Source organism: Myxocyprinus asiaticus, chromosome 32 (genome assembly GCF_019703515.2).
Source record: "Myxocyprinus asiaticus isolate MX2 ecotype Aquarium Trade chromosome 32, UBuf_Myxa_2, whole genome shotgun sequence".
Taxonomy (NCBI): Eukaryota; Metazoa; Chordata; class Actinopteri; order Cypriniformes; family Catostomidae; genus Myxocyprinus; species Myxocyprinus asiaticus.
This window is the reverse complement of record NC_059375.1, coordinates 42,983,643-42,999,658: the sequence shown is the minus strand read 5'-3', so window position 1 is coordinate 42,999,658 and position 16,016 is coordinate 42,983,643. Positions and strand designations below refer to the sequence as shown.

At 37.0% G+C, this 16,016-nt stretch overlaps 1 protein-coding gene across 3 annotated transcripts in view; it reads left to right on the top strand.

Annotated features, from left to right (window-relative positions):
* The window catches only part of LOC127423504 (A disintegrin and metalloproteinase with thrombospondin motifs 14-like), a 97,145-nt gene that overhangs the window by 74,327 nt on the left and 6,802 nt on the right, over positions 1–16,016 (top strand). For all 3 annotated transcript variants that reach the window (XM_051667870.1, XM_051667871.1, XM_051667869.1), the window contains exons 8-19: positions 1,409–1,552; positions 3,704–3,836; positions 4,171–4,284; positions 7,390–7,538; positions 7,656–7,828; positions 10,353–10,486; positions 11,919–12,042; positions 12,350–12,430; positions 12,975–13,138; positions 13,228–13,393; positions 15,003–15,135; positions 15,231–15,438. In XM_051667870.1, the coding sequence (XP_051523830.1) occupies positions 1,409–1,552; positions 3,704–3,836; positions 4,171–4,284; positions 7,390–7,538; positions 7,656–7,828; positions 10,353–10,486; positions 11,919–12,042; positions 12,350–12,430; positions 12,975–13,138; positions 13,228–13,393; positions 15,003–15,135; positions 15,231–15,438 (1,723 nt within the window). The remainder of the gene's footprint in view (positions 1–1,408; positions 1,553–3,703; positions 3,837–4,170; positions 4,285–7,389; positions 7,539–7,655; positions 7,829–10,352; positions 10,487–11,918; positions 12,043–12,349; positions 12,431–12,974; positions 13,139–13,227; positions 13,394–15,002; positions 15,136–15,230; positions 15,439–16,016) is intronic.

Sequence of the window (16,016 nt, the reverse complement as noted above, 5' to 3'; positions counted from 1 at the left end):
ACCACGAGGCCTTAGAGCACATTGGGAATTGGGCATTCCAGATTGGGAAATAAAAGGGGAGAAAATCACAAAAAAAAAAAAATAATCCAGTAAATGTATTTTATTTTTAAGTGGGTTTTTTCAAATTCTCCTCGATTATTAGCAAATATGCTCATTTTGCTTGAGAAAAAAAAAAACATGAAAAAGAAAAGCTAGAATTTTTTTCATTATATATATATACAATTTTAGTGGACATATATTTAGAATATATTTTTAAAGACTTAAAGTTGTGTCCCATAGTTATGTGTCAACCCTGTTACCATCAAAACTAACTATTATTTAAAATAATCTACAATTACGGAAAAAAGAAGAAAAAAACTCTGTAGTTATGACATCATCATACTCTCAGGATGTTAACTCTATAAGTACAACTAAGTGTCGCCTCTTTTCTATTTTTAATCAATTTATCGTATATTTTGTTAGGTTTGTCAGTAAGGGATGATCTTAAATTGTCACCCCTGTTACCATGATTTCCTACAGAATACAACTGATGATTAAAAAGAGGATATTTGTAGAAATTTCAGGATTAAATTCTCTTTCTAATAAACATGTTGTACTGTCATGACCTTGAGCATAAATCTTGTAATGGCTGAAGAACTGTAAAACTAAGATGTTTTTGAAGATGTAGCTATATCCCAACATATATTAAAAATGTTGCATTTATAAGCACTGAAAGACATTCTTTGTCTGATATGTAATAATGTAATTACTCATTGATCACACTGGAAATGGTATACATAGTATAAACGGCTGAAAAAGTAGCATGTTAGTATGCCATGTTAGTATTGGCTGCTCAACAGCTCCCTCTACAGAAGGGCAGCCGTTGCCACTTTACAAAAGATGTTTTATATTTTCCGCTCACAGGAGCATTAAGATTCCTGCTGGGGTCACAGGGTCAAACTCTTAAGTAACACTTTTCCACTAAGCAGGGTTGGAGAATACCCATGAATCATCATTCTTTACAGTGGTGTGCATGAATCATCTGTGTTTATGGAGACAGACAACAAATATTAAAGCTGCAGTCATCAGTATCAGCACTTACATTAGCTGTGAGCAGGAAGCTCTTGTTTCTCAGTGCAACAGAATCCAAAAACAACAGTCTGTCTGTCTCTCTGCCCACGTTCATGAATCTAATGTGCAAATGTTCAGCTCGTAGAGTAACGCTCTTATACTGTAGCATAGGCAAAGTTGCAAACTTCTCACAGAGTAAAGTAGTTCAAGTTTGGCACACCATTCACAAACTCAAATCTGATGTTTTTTCAAGTGAAACGGGATGTTGAATGTTGACTTTATTTTATTCTACAGGAATTGACTATATGGTGTAAGGTTGAATCAGTAGTTTTATAATGCTGTGTGTTGAATGTTTCAGGTTGGGAATGGAACATGATGGTCAAGGAAACAGATGTTCAGATGAAACCAGTATGGGCAGTATAATGGCTCCACTGGTGCAGGCCGCTTTTCACCGGTATCACTGGTCCCGATGCAGCAAACAAGAACTCAGTCGATACATCCAGTAAGATGCAGTTCTGTATATCTGCTGACACACTCTCTACATCATATTTAAAAGTTTAAGCAGCTGAGAATAACACATGCCATTATTATGTTTGAAAGTGTTGCTGATAAAGCAATAATTCACACAAAAATTAGACTTCTGTCATCATTTACTCACCCTCATGTCATTCTAAACCCAAAAGACAAATGTTTTTTTTTTTTAAACAAAATATTATTTTTATTAATGTGGACTGGTAGCACCAAAAATACAATACAATCTCTATTTCAACTCTATGTATATATTTGCTCCGCCCCCTTTGGTTACTGTTGCAGAATCTACAGCCTCACGGCAATAGAAAACATATTTTCCCAAGTTGTTAATGTCCGTTTGCTGTCTGAATTGAATGTTGGCGAGATAAAAAAAAGACCATATACCGCAAAATAATGGCAAGGACACACGTCTTTCTATTAAATTGATCTTCGCGGGGGGAGCACAACAACATCCATCGTGCCTAGTGTATTCCGATTCACAAACAAATGACTCTTATGAACCAGTTCTTTTTAGTGAATCAAAACAGATAGATCAACCAAGTCCAACAAACAAATGACTCTTATGAACAGACAAAGCAACCAGTGTAGTGTAACAAACAAATGACTCTTTTGAACCGGTTCTTTTTAGTGAATCAAAACAGACTGCGCATCCAGTGTAGTCAAAAATGATTCTTATGAACTGGTTCTTTTTAGTGAATCAGAACAGACAGATCAACCAAGTCCGAAAAACAAATGACTCTTTTGAACCGGTCCTTTTTAGTGAATCAAAACAGACAAAGCAACCAGGGTAGTGTAACAAACAAATGACTCTTTTGAACCGGTTCTTTTTAGTGAATCAAAACATACTGTGCATCCAGTAAGGACATTGTTTTGAACACTGATTTTTTATGTACTCAGTCAATAATAGCAATGTTCATTTTTAACCAAAAAATCTTACATAGTGCAGCTCTAATAAGCTGTCTACATGTGTGGTCATGTAAACACAATAAGCAGCTTTCCTGGGGCCTGGGTAGCTCAGTGGTAAAAGACGCTGGCAACCACCCCTGGAGTTCGCTAGTTCAAATCTCAGGGTGTGCTGAGTGACCAAATTGGCCCGGTTGCTAGGGAGGGTAGAGTCACATGGGGTAACCTCCTCATGGTCGCTATAATGTGGCTCGTTCTCGGTGGGGCGTGTGGTGAGTTGAGCGTGGTTGCCGCAGTGGATGGCATGAAGCCTCCACACGCGCTATGTCTCCGTGGCAACGCGCTCAACAAGCCACGTGATAAGATGCGCAGGTTGGCGGTCTCAGACGCGGAGGCAACTGAGATTCATCCTCCGCCACCCGGATTGAGGCGAGTCACTACGCCACCACGAGGACTTAAAAGCGCATTGGGAATTGGGCATTCCAAATTGGGAGAAAAAGGAATAATTACAAAAAATGAAAAAAATAAATAAAATAAACAGCTTTTCTTTTCCGGTGTAAGTTCATAAACGGCTTAAGAATAAACAGATCGAAACGGGTAGATTTTTGCCCATTACCCCAATTTCACATTGCATGTAAACACCATTACCGGTGTTCTTACCAGCTTAGATTATTTCAGATCTCATGTAAATGCAGATTTTTTAAATATGCTGATTTTTGGGCGTTATCGGCGTATTGGTGTGCATGTAAACATGCTCATTAGCTACACTGACACATGAGGCGGACCTTTCTACTGTAAGAAATTCAAAAATCTCTCGTTCTTTCTCCGCTCCTTTCTCTTTCGAAAGTGCGATTCGGCTTTATTTCTGTAGATACACTTTTAAGGCGGGGCTTAGCAAAGGGTCAATTCTCAAGTCTCATTTTAACTCAAATTTAAATATTTCATGTCAAGGTTTGAACTCAAATCCAGCAAGATGCATCTTAATTATGAACTGAATGAGATTTTAGAGCTACTGTGAAAATATTTTTTTGTGAATAACCTTAATTTTAGTCAGTTTGTGATTTTGATGACATAATTATCTTGGTATTTTTATTTATTTTTTTTTTTTGTGGTGAACTCTCCCTTTAAAGTGTTGCATTAGATTAGTGTAATTGCAAACGGCTGAACAATTATCTTTGAGCAATAAATTGATTAAACTTTCCCAAACCTTCCCGTACAGCTCGTACGACTGTCTTCTGGACGATCCGTTTGAGCTGAAATGGCCCAAACTCACCGAGCTTCCTGGAATCAACTACTCAATGGACGAGCAGTGCCGCTTTGACTTCGGTGTGGGATATAAGATGTGCACAGCTGTAAGTGCCGAAATCTGTGTCTATATCCTTCTAATGATGAATCAAGCAGCTTATGAAACGATGTTATCAATAGCTGACGTCAATAAACATGGCATTAATAATATTTTAAAGTCCTTAAAACAAGATAAATTGCATAAGGATTTATGCCAAAGTACACCTCTTAACTGTGGTAAAAATCAATATAACACACAGTCTCTTGTGGCTTGTAGCTTTATTGAGCCATCATTGCTCAGACAGGTCGTAGAGTTTCCATAAGAGAATTTGATCGACTTTGAAACAAGATAAATGTGTTTATCGTCTCAGTATTTTCAGTATTGTCTTTGTTTCTGTCCAGTTCCGCACATACGACCCGTGTAAGCAGTTATGGTGCAGTCATCCAGATAATCAATACTTCTGTAAGACCAAGAAGGGTCCTCCAGTCGATGGGACAGAGTGCGCTCCAGGCAAGGTGAGTAACGCCCCTCAATAATGACAGTGTCACATCTTAAAGTTGAGAAGGAGATTACAAAGGCATTTTGGATGACACGGTTCAGTCCAGCATCTGAAGGCTCATTAGGTCCCTTAACGCTGGAAAGAACGGAGCCATGAATGGTTGAAAACAAACCATTGGCCATTCTGAAGAGTCCTGATCGAAATACATTTGAATACCAATGGACAGATCTAACAACAGCAGTTTGGCCTTCAATTCAAGAATTTGAGCAGTTTGAGCAGTAAATGTGAGCCAGACAGTCAGTATATGGATAGTTGACATGAAATACCTTTTGGAAAGTTGACCTGCCGTGTGAGATGAAAAAATGAAAACTATTTCAAAAAATATTTTAATGGTTGGTTTCTTCAACTCAGGACAATTTTAGCACTGTGAATTTCTAATTAAAGTCTTGGTAGATAATTTTCCACTCTCTATTTTGTTTTTATTTGTCCAGTAGTGTATGTACATCACAGGAAATTTCATGTAATCACAGAAGTCATAAAAAAATTTCCACCACAGAAGTGTTCGGTTTTGATCATTTATTAAAAAAAGTTGCACTGTACATATTTTTGCAATCATTAAAAACATCAAACAGGCATGTGTCATATGTTGTTGTAGAATATAACCAGCCTATTTGTTTTACTCACAGACAAAAATATAGCGAGTAATAGCTAAGTATATGTCTCTGACAATTATGTTGGTGTTGCTTAAATGCCGCATTTTCACGAAACATAAACGGAACATAAAATATCGCATAACATTACTTAGAGGAGGTGATTATCTTTCAATTGAGTCCACACACAAGGTAATCAGATGTATAGATCATTAGATAATCCACATGAAGCACAATGTTACATATGACCACCAGGAGATGGCGCCAAATACATGACACAGACTCAATGATGACTCAAATGACACAGAATGAAACTCATTCTGTGAAATCTCATTACTAAAATCATGTCTGCATGCCATGCAAACCTTTAGTCATTGTTGTGTTTGCATGTGTAATTAGTTCTTATGTACAATTATTATGTTTTATTTGTTTGGAGAGACTTTTGGACACTATGATTAATGATTCTTGTAATGCTATAACTTTTTTGATTTCTTTTGTTGGATCAACAAACATTTTTCTTATAAGATACATTTGACTTGATTGGGAACAAAACAAAAGCAGTATTTCAGAGCCACCTTATTTACACCCAGAGATATATAATGTAAAATCAGAAAAATAAGAAAAAAGCCTGGTAAAATGTTTCTAATTCGGTCTTAATATGACCTTTATATAACAAAAGACAAAAGTTGAAACCTGTCATTTTAATAAAAATCATCCTGTTACATGAAAGTGCCCAAAGTTGAAAAGAAACTAAATGCAACTTGAATAAGCTTGTATCAATTGAGAGACCATTTGTCACACCACAGAACCAATTAAAATTAAAGCTGCAAGCAGCAATGCGGATTCCTCCTCAAAACGGCAAATTATGTAAAAATGGACGTGGTAGAGACATGTACTTCACACATGTACACAACATTTCATTAATTTGTTATTAAACATTGCAAGAGTCTTCATATGAACTGGTGATTGAATCAAAGTATCGGTTTTATGACTAGCGGATTTGTAAAGCATTATTTTAGCGTTAGCGATAAATAATAGTAACTGTAATTCTGTCATCTTTTGACATATCAAGGTGAAATTTTGCACAGTACTTCAGAGTGATGTCATCTTGAAACATTAGTCAAAATGGCATTAGAGTTTTTGGACATATGGATATTGAGACAATGTGGACATTAACATAAATGCGCACCTTTCAGCCATTTTGGATTATATTCCTTTTTGCTAAATATCAAATTGAAAGACATGTATCCTACACATACATACTGTGTTTCAAGTCAATTGGAGCTATGGTTCAGAAGGAGTAGATTTATGTCTTTTTGGACAAATTTGTATTGTACAGGAAAATCCATCATGGAGGACTTTATGTGTTCTAGGGGCTTTTTTGTTCCTCATGAATAATGAGGCATATATACCAAGTTTCAGACATTTTGGACTTATGGGGTGGAAATGGCATCACTTTGAAAATTGACAAATTGGGCGTGGCCTGTAGCGCCACCTATAGGCTCACGTGGGCCATTTTTGGTGTGGTAGTTACTCGTGGCCTGTGGTATCAATGTGCCAAATTTCAAAACTTTTTACCAAGGAGATCTTGAGCTATTGGGCAATTTAGAGCTACAGGAATAATAATAATAATCATAAGAATACTAACAAAAACAATAGGTTTCCTCCTACCGGAGGAATCCTAATGAACTACTGAAGGCAAAAAGATGAAAAACATTAGGCACATTTACAAAAACAGAAACAAATATCAAAAATAAGCAAATATTATTCAAAACAACAACAACAAATAAATAGAAAACCCAGGATAAAACAGTACATAGAGAAACAGGACTATTAATATAACATAGGCTATTAGATAAAATGAAGAAATACAACAGTACAATAAAAGGCATGAGTTGTACTTCAAACTGAATCCTCAAAAGCTAAAAATATCTCCTTGTTTTAGGATTATCTTGAGGTTGATTGTCATTGGTGTCTATAGGAAGTGCTTAATTACAATGTAATAACATTGTTGTGCTTTCACCACAAATGTAGGATGCCAATAATATTGTCCAATAATTCCCAATAATTTGGATTTCTGTGTATAATAAGCTGCTATTCAAATGTGCCAGTATTTTGGGTCATGATTGTACTTCTGGAGTGCTTTCTGATTTTAACTCAATTTGCATGTCCGTGTTTAGCAAGAAAAAGCGGTTTTGAGTATGAATGAAATGGATTATGAAAGTTTTAAGGCTTAAAGACTCCATTTATATGTAGACAAACTTACTACTAAATTATCTTTGAGCAATACTAAATACTTTACAAATAACAAGGTACTTCATCTCATTGGATAATGATTTTTTCTGTTAATCGTCCCGAACTATAACATATTAATGCAGCTTGTATGTGTATGTCTCTTGTTATGTGGTTCATCAGGTGTGTCTTAAGTATAGTAAGGTGTTAGCCCGTGTGTGTGTTTATGTGTGTTGCAGTGGTGTTTTAAAGGTCATTGTATCTGGAGATCGTCTCAGCAGCCGTACGGTCATGATGGAGGTTGGAGCTCTTGGGGAAAGTTCGGCTCCTGCTCACGCTCCTGTGGAGGAGGTGTTCGGTCCCGCAGCCGTCAGTGCAATAACCCAGTGTGAGTGCACACGCACACGTTAAATAATGCCACAGTCCTACTTCTGAGCGTTATCGAGTATTTACTAAATTGCTGATTGAGTTTCTCTTACTCATTCTGTCTGTTTTCTCTCTATAGTCCAGCGTATGGCGGCCGTGACTGTCCTGGTTCAGTGTTTGATTATCAGATATGTAACACTGAAGATTGTGCCGGTCCCTATGAAGACTTCAGAGCACAACAGTGTGTGCAGCGCAGCAACAAATACCACAACAACATCAAACACACGTGGCTGCCGTATGAACACCCTGACGGTGAGATCACAATGCCATGCTGTAATTGTCTGATCAATTCAAGTATTTTATCACTCAGATGTGTCTAACTTTTATTTATTTATTTATTCAGTACATATAAAAACTTATTTTATTTTTTAACCTTGTTACATATTAACCAACCTTAAACTCTGGTGCATCTTTGAGCTGATGCCCACAATTTTTCACACTCAAATTTAAAAGCTTACTATTCACGCATACTGTGGACTAATTGCCAAAAATTGGGCTCATTTTACAGAAAAGTTTACAATATAAATATAATATTGTATATGTTTACAATCTTATGATCAACAGAAAGGTTTTTTGAAAACTCTACCTCACTTTGAAATGTCTAAATATATTCCACTAGATGGCAGTATGCACTAGAATTTTTTTTTCTCTATCACATTCCATCACAATATACAGATCTGAAATATAGGTGGCGCTCTAACACATTTTATCCCTCATAGATGTGCTCGTCCATAGACATTCAGTCTAATTTTCAGTTCAAGCTCCACCCTCATTATTTCATTGAATATCTCGGCCTCTGAGTGGACTAGAAGCTCAATCTAGGTGTTATTAGAAAGCTGAAATCTTCCCCTTTGCGATCTCAGTAGTCAAAAACATATTTTTCTGATGATTTGTTTTGCATGCTTTACCTTCTGGATGGCATATTTTGTTCTGGACATCAAGATATAACATTGGATTATTCACACAAGCAAGCTCACAGACAAGTAAACAATGGCTCATTCTTTAAGAAACTTCCTAAGGTTAAAGCAGATATAAAGTTTTTAGCTATTTGGGGATTATAGCAGCAGTTATTGGAGCATAAATGAGACATTTGTATTTGATGACTTACAGAAATCATATTTCACTTTGTGATTCTTTTGAAAATCTTTCGAACTGTGGTATTAGGGCAACATAATAAACTATGCAGTCAGATTCCTGATAATGAGAGCTTTTATTTGATATATGACTTTTCCATTTAGGTCCTATGTGAAGGACTTTTATTTTCATATACATTTTTCTACCCCATTACCTCTAGGGGGCGCTAATTTTCAACGCAAATGATTTGAGGCCTTATTTTGTTATTTTAAGTAACATAAATGTAGAAGTGATGGTTATCTCTGAAAAGTTCAGATTCTAAGCTTTCAAATGATACATCATATGCTTGACTTATGTATACAGAGACTTTAATGTTTTAAGCGTAAACTTTTTTCATGATATAGTGCCCCTCTTTGGACCTGTTGGCGGATCCATAGAGTTTAAGGGGTTAACATTTGCCCCCAGTAATTGATTTTTAAAGATTTAATTCGATAAGGCCGAAAATGACTAATGAGTTTTCGTTGGAATCAGCATATCCCATGGAACATACCAAGACAATGAGTTTTGGACAGTTTTTTTTTGTTGTTGTTGTTTTTACAGAAGGTATAAGCACATTCATAAAATTGATTATAACTTTTGAACACTAGGTGGCGCTTTCTTCAAACTCCTCAGGTACCCTTAGGACATGGTGTCTATGATGCCTACCAAGTGTTGTTTCAATATGACAAAGTGTTCAAAAGATACACCAGTTAACGTTCAAATTTAAAATGCCAGACAGGTGAAATGGCCGATCCTGGCAAAATCGGTATTGTCATAAGCTTATGATTATAGGACAAATGGTTCAAAGTTAAAACTGTAGGTGGCATTGTCTCCAAATTTGGCACATACCCTTAGATCATGGTGCTTATAAAGCATGCCAAGTTTTATCTTAATAGACCAAAGCGTTGCCGAGATAGAAAATTTTTTGTCCTAAACTTTAATTCTAAGCACCAGCTACTCTCATTTGTGCAGAGTTGGTGTTTATTTTGCAAAAATGACCTTTCAACTGACTGCTCATTATCCAGCTTATTACACGACTACTTGCCAAATAAATAAATAAATGCACATTAAACATTGTTGAAATTATTTCATTAGCTTACTTGAAGAGATTGCAAAGTCATACGAGAAGTAGGAAGATGACTCGCAATACTCAGATGACCGGTTTGATCTCACATTATCCCTGGATGTGCGGTTGTTATTCAGAAATATCAGACAGCTAGATGGCGCAGTTGACCAAACAGAATTGATTATTCCAGAGAGCCGTGTAATAAATATTAATGTTTCAAAACATCCAAAGCTAAGATCGGATATGAAAATTCTGCATCCGCCGATGGTACTCCATGCAACCCCTGTGCAACTCTCCAATGGAAATCAATAATTTCCAGTTTATTGTCTGTCATTGGCTGGATGCAGAAAAAAGGCAAACTCAGATCAAAAAGAGACCTGGGTGACAAAGAACCTGATTCTCTTTGCATTAACACTGTCCCTGGCTTTTGTCTATTTCAATGTTGATCGTGTATCAGTTCACTTTCCATTCACACTGTTGTTTTTGGGAAGCTGAATCACTAGAATATTAACTACAATGTTCAATATTTATTTAGAAAATAGTAATGTGTTCTCACATTTCCATATTTTATTTGTCACTTTGATTTGTGAATTTCAGAGGCTCATAAATGTGAGTTGAGTTGTCGCTCTAAGGAAACGGGTGAGGTGGTGTTCATGAATCAAGTCATGCATGACGGAACGCGTTGTAGTTACTCCGACCCATTCAGTGTCTGTGCTCGAGGAGAATGTCTGGTGAGAATCTTATCACACACACACACACACACACACACACACACACAAACACACACTATTCACAATCAAATAATTTGCATAGCATTTGTGCATCCCTCAACTCTAAGGGCTCTATTTTCATGATTGCACAATCACTGTGTGTTACATCTTATCCAATTTTCGAGAGAGTGCTAATTCTAAGCGCAATATTCGTGCCAGCAGATGGTACAAAGCACAAGTGGGCGTGGGTGGGAGTGTATTGTATGTTAATGAAGTAGCACAATTAGCTATTTTCCTGAGAAATAGATAATTGTGCTAAGACATTTCAGGACCACATCTAATCTTGGCGCAAAGTCTAAAATCAGTTCCTGCATTTGCAGCAGATGATATTAAAGAGCTATCGATCACTTTAATACTAGCCATGTGTCATGTGTCAGTTGATCAGTATGATTAATAATAATAATAATAATAATAATATGTTTATTTTGTATAGCACCTTTCCAAAGCTCAAGGATGCTGTACAGAAATTAAACAAAAATATTACACAGAGAAACATTTAACAAATACTCATTACAAAACAAAAACAGTGCGAGAGAAGCAAAGCATATTTCAATCAAGTGAGACACTGGCAAGCAGGACGAGAGCCAACAGTCCCATAGAGGTTGATAGAGTACATACAACACATACAGTGCATTGCAGTCTGGAGCAGCGAGGTGACAATACAGTCACAGAGCAGGGGATGCATTGCATATAGCCCATTTACACTACTACATTCTTATGAATGGGCTGTATTCATTTATATCGATATTGCCTTTTTATTTTTTTTATCCCCTTTTCTCCCCAATTTTGGAATGCCCAATTCCCACTACTTAGTAGGTCCTCGTGGTGGCGTAGTGACTCGCCTCAATCCGGGTGGCGGAGGACAAGTCTCAGTTGCCTCCGCTTCTGAGACCGTCAATCCGCGCATCTTATCACATGACTCGCGCATGACACCGTGGAGACTCACAGCATGTGGAGGCTCATGCTACTGTCCGTGATCCACACACAACTTACCACGTGCCCCATTGAGAGCGAGAACCACTAATCGCGACCACAAGGAGGTTACCCCGTGTGACTCTACCCTCCCTAGCAACCGGGCCAATTTGGTTGCTTAGGAGACCTGGCTGGAGTCACTCAGCATGCCCTGGATTTGAACTCGTGACACCAGGGGTGGTAGTATATCGATGTTGCTTGACATGAAATGGATTATATAATCGGACGCAGTCGGTGCAATAACTGGAGAAGAACCTCAGAATTAAATTGCACTTGCCACAGCCCATTAGCACCTTGCATGTGCAATTGCGTCAAAACCACTTGCGCCTAGACTACACTAACACAAACACACAAACTAACCATGGATAAACATTACACACACTTCTTCAGTGTATCTGATATGTTCCCCTATCTCTCTCAGAATGTTGGTTGTGATAAGGAGGTGGGGTCGTATAAACAGGAGGATAAGTGCGGTGTTTGTGAAGGTGACAACTCGCACTGTCGCACCGTCAAACTCATGCTCACCAAAACACCGAAGAAGACAGGTACAAACATTATTTTTGCAATTCCATTTGGTGACACTATAGGCACAAAAAGTACACACTTCACGTTTAAAGTAATGAAAATGAAATGTCTTTGCATTACAGTAATGAGAATTAATTGAGAATTAAAATGTCACAATGCAAAATATCACATTGGTATTAAAAACTGGTCTCATTTTCTTAATGCCAAACATAATTTCTTATATTTGGGGTGAAATATTCACCCATCTGATTGTGTCTTGGTAAGAATATAATAATTTCTATTTACATGTAATCAGTTAAACTCTCTTTGTCTCGCTCTGTTTGTTAGGCTTGCTGAAAATGTTTGATATTCCTGCGGGCGCTCGACACATCGTGATTGAAGAGAATGACACATCGCCGCATGTAATTGGTGAGTTTGTACTCATGGAATCAATGCTTTTTTCTTGTGCCATAAAACCCAAGGCAGTCTGGTATATTGAGACCAATTACTGCTTTTTCATCATGCTTTGTTTGTGTGTGTGTACCATTGTAGCTCCTCAAACGTCTCCCTGCTGGTTTAATCTGATATTTTCTTATTCTTTTTTTTCTTTTTTTAAATCACATTAACATTGAGCTCCAGTCAGCTCATGCAGAGAGCCTGATTTACTAACTACAGAAAACAGTGCTTTCATGTAAAGTGAGAAGAGTAAACAAGAAACAACTAATGGTCAACATCCAGAATGTGACATATTTCCAAATGAAATAGAATCTTCAACAAGACAAAAAAATGTAGGGTGAGACTCTAATTTGTCCATGGGGAATGGATTGGATCGTAAGAAATAGCCGTTACATATCAGAGTGGAGGAAGGTGGATAGAGGGGAAGTGTTTAAAAGTAAATGGAAATGGAAAGTCATTTGTGTTTAAAGATGCTTCTCTTTTTAACGTCCCATCTGTCTGTGCTTGTGTTCCTCAGCCGTTAAAAATCAAGTCACAGGCAGTTTCATCTTGAACGCTAAAGGTGAGGAAGCCAAATCCAAGAGCTTCATTGAGAATGGTTTGGAGTGGGAATATTCACTGGGAAACGGCAAAGAATCGCTGAAGACCATCGGGCCGCTCCATGAAGGCATTGTGGTGCTGGTAAGAAAGGTGTAGAGAGTTTAGCGTTTAAATGACGGGCTTTTTGTTCAAACAGCAGATGATGATGTTGAGTTTGTCGCTGTGAGCAGGTCGTCCCACAGGCCGAGGAGACCAAGATCAGTCTGAGTTACAAATACATCATTCATGAAGATCTTCTGCCGGTCATCACCAACAACAACGTGCTGCTGGCTGAACTGGACACGTATGATTGGGCGCTGAAGAGCTGGTCGCAATGTTCCAAACCCTGCGGTGGAGGTGTGTGTGTTGTAGATCAGTTTTACAGTTTATGTACAGTAGCCAAAACTAGCCTTGTGCTCAAGGTCATGACACTACAAAGTGCTTATTAGAACATGAATTTTATGCTGGGATTTTCATAATAATTCAGAATAATCAGTTGTTTACCTCGCAGTATCATGGTAACAGGGTTGAAATTTAAACTTGTCAATTTCTTTCTGTGCCAAATTAATTTAGATGTTAATGGAATGGTTTCTGTATGATGGGGGTGTGTTAACTGCACCTTTAGAGAGGTTACAGGGTTGACAGTTTTAAAGTTCAGTAAGACTAATCTATCTACAAGGTGCTTATTAACACAAGAATTTACTGCTTTCCAATAATCCGTTTTTTACTATACAATATCATGGTAACAGGGTTGACTATTCTTTCCGTGCCAGATTAATTTATACTATAATGGAATGGTTTTCTTTAGTGTGCAGGGGTGTATAGCTATATTAACAGAACAGGGTTGACAGTTTTAGAGTTACTGCCATTTCTTGCCTTGCACTCAAGGTCATGACACCATAAAGTGATTATTAGAACTAGAATTTAATGCTGATATTTCTACAAGTGTCCCCTTTTCAATAATCAATTGTTTACCATGCAAATTCATGGTAACAGGGTTGACATTTTAAACTTGTCCAATTGTTTCCGAGCCAGATTAAATAAAATTATAATTGAATGGTTTACTGAAGGGTGCAAGGGGGTACAGCTACAAAAAATTAACAGGATTGACAGTTTTACAATTCATGTAGCCATTACTTGCCTTGCACACAAGGTCATGACACCTTGAAGTGCTTTTTAGAGCAAGAATGTAATGCTCTTCAAATATGTTCTTTTAAATTATCAGTTGCTGTGCATAGAAATTCACGGTTACAGGGTTGACATTTTTACCTCGTCCAATTCTTTCAGAACCAGATTAAATTAAATTATCATTTAATAGTCCTCTGTATAAGGGGTATACCTATATAAAGGTAACAGGGTTGACATTTTTACTGGTCATATAACCATTACTATCCTTGCACTCAATGTCATCACACCACAAAGTGCTTATTAGAGCAAGAATTTTAAGATGACATTTTGTTTTTGTTTTTAATAATTAATTGTTTACCATACAACTTCATGGTAACAGGGTTGACATTTTTAACTCATTTAATTATTTCAGAACCAGCTTAAATTAAATTATCATTAAATGGTCCTCTGTATAAGGGGTATACCTACATAAAGGTAACAGGGTTGACATTTTTACTGGTCATATAACCATTACTATCCTTGCACTCAATGTCATCACACCACAAAGTGCTTATTAGAGCAAGAATTTTAAGATGACATTTTTTTTGTTTTGTTTTTAATAATTAATTGTTTACCATACAACTTCATGGTAACAGGGTTGACAATTTTAACTCATCTAATTATTTTCAAGCCAGATTAAATTGAATTATAAATGAATGGTTTTCTGTATATTGGGATAATCAATTGTTTACTATACAAAATCATGGTAACAGGGCTGACAGTTCTTTCTGTGCCAGATGAATTGAAATGATAATGTGTTTTTTATTTTTTTTTTATTTTATTTTTTTTGTGCTCTCAGGAGTTCAGTACACTAAATATGGCTGTCGGAGGAAAAGTGATGGTCGTTTGGTTCACAGGAATTTCTGTGAGATCAGCAAAAAGCCTAAACCGATCCGTAAACGCTGTAATACAAACAACTGTAGCCAACCCACGTGAGTGAAACAGTGACCCTCACTTCATCTGACTGTTTATTTGTACCTCAGGCAGGAAATATTACAATGTTAACAATACATTCAATTGTATGCAGGTGGGTTGTAGAGGAGTGGGGTCCGTGCAGTAAGTCATGTGGTAAACTGGGCTATCAGTCTCGGGTGGTTCAGTGTATGCAGCCACTTGTGAACGGCACTAACAAACCCGTGCATACTAAATACTGCAGCGAGGAGCGTCCCGAGACCCGGCGAGCCTGCAACACCAGTGCATGTGTGTCACAGTGGAGGACTGGAGCCTGGTCACAGGTGTGTGCATGTTTTTTAGTGAATATTTCACTGTTGATACCTGTCACACTGTGTAAGATGAAGCATGTCTGTGGATGTTTGGGAAAGTAGAACTTATCTCCCCAGAGTGTCATGTTTACCATCTGTGTAAGAGAGAGAGAGAGAAAGAGAGAGAGAGAGAGTCTAAGCCTATTCATGCAAATATCCAGTGCAAATAAGCCTTTGAATGGAAACAATGCATGTCTATTGCTAGTCTATTTCTTCTATTGCTATTATATGCATTAAATCATACAGCAATCTGATATGTGGCTATATATGAACATATGTGGGTGTTTCTTAAACTTCAAGCACTTTTATGTTCCAGGAACAGATTTCAACTTTCTTTTCTTTTTCTTATATGAATGTCACATTAAAACTGACTTGGAAACTTTTTACTAGACCTTCATTTATTTTGGTACTTTTCAAATGCCTTTTATGTATAGATTTGACTGTTTTAGCAGTCTAAAAATACATATTATTACGTTTAAGTGTAATAAAGTGTCAGTGAAGAGCATGCTTGAGATGAAATATGAGACAAGTAATGTTTGAAGAAAATAAAT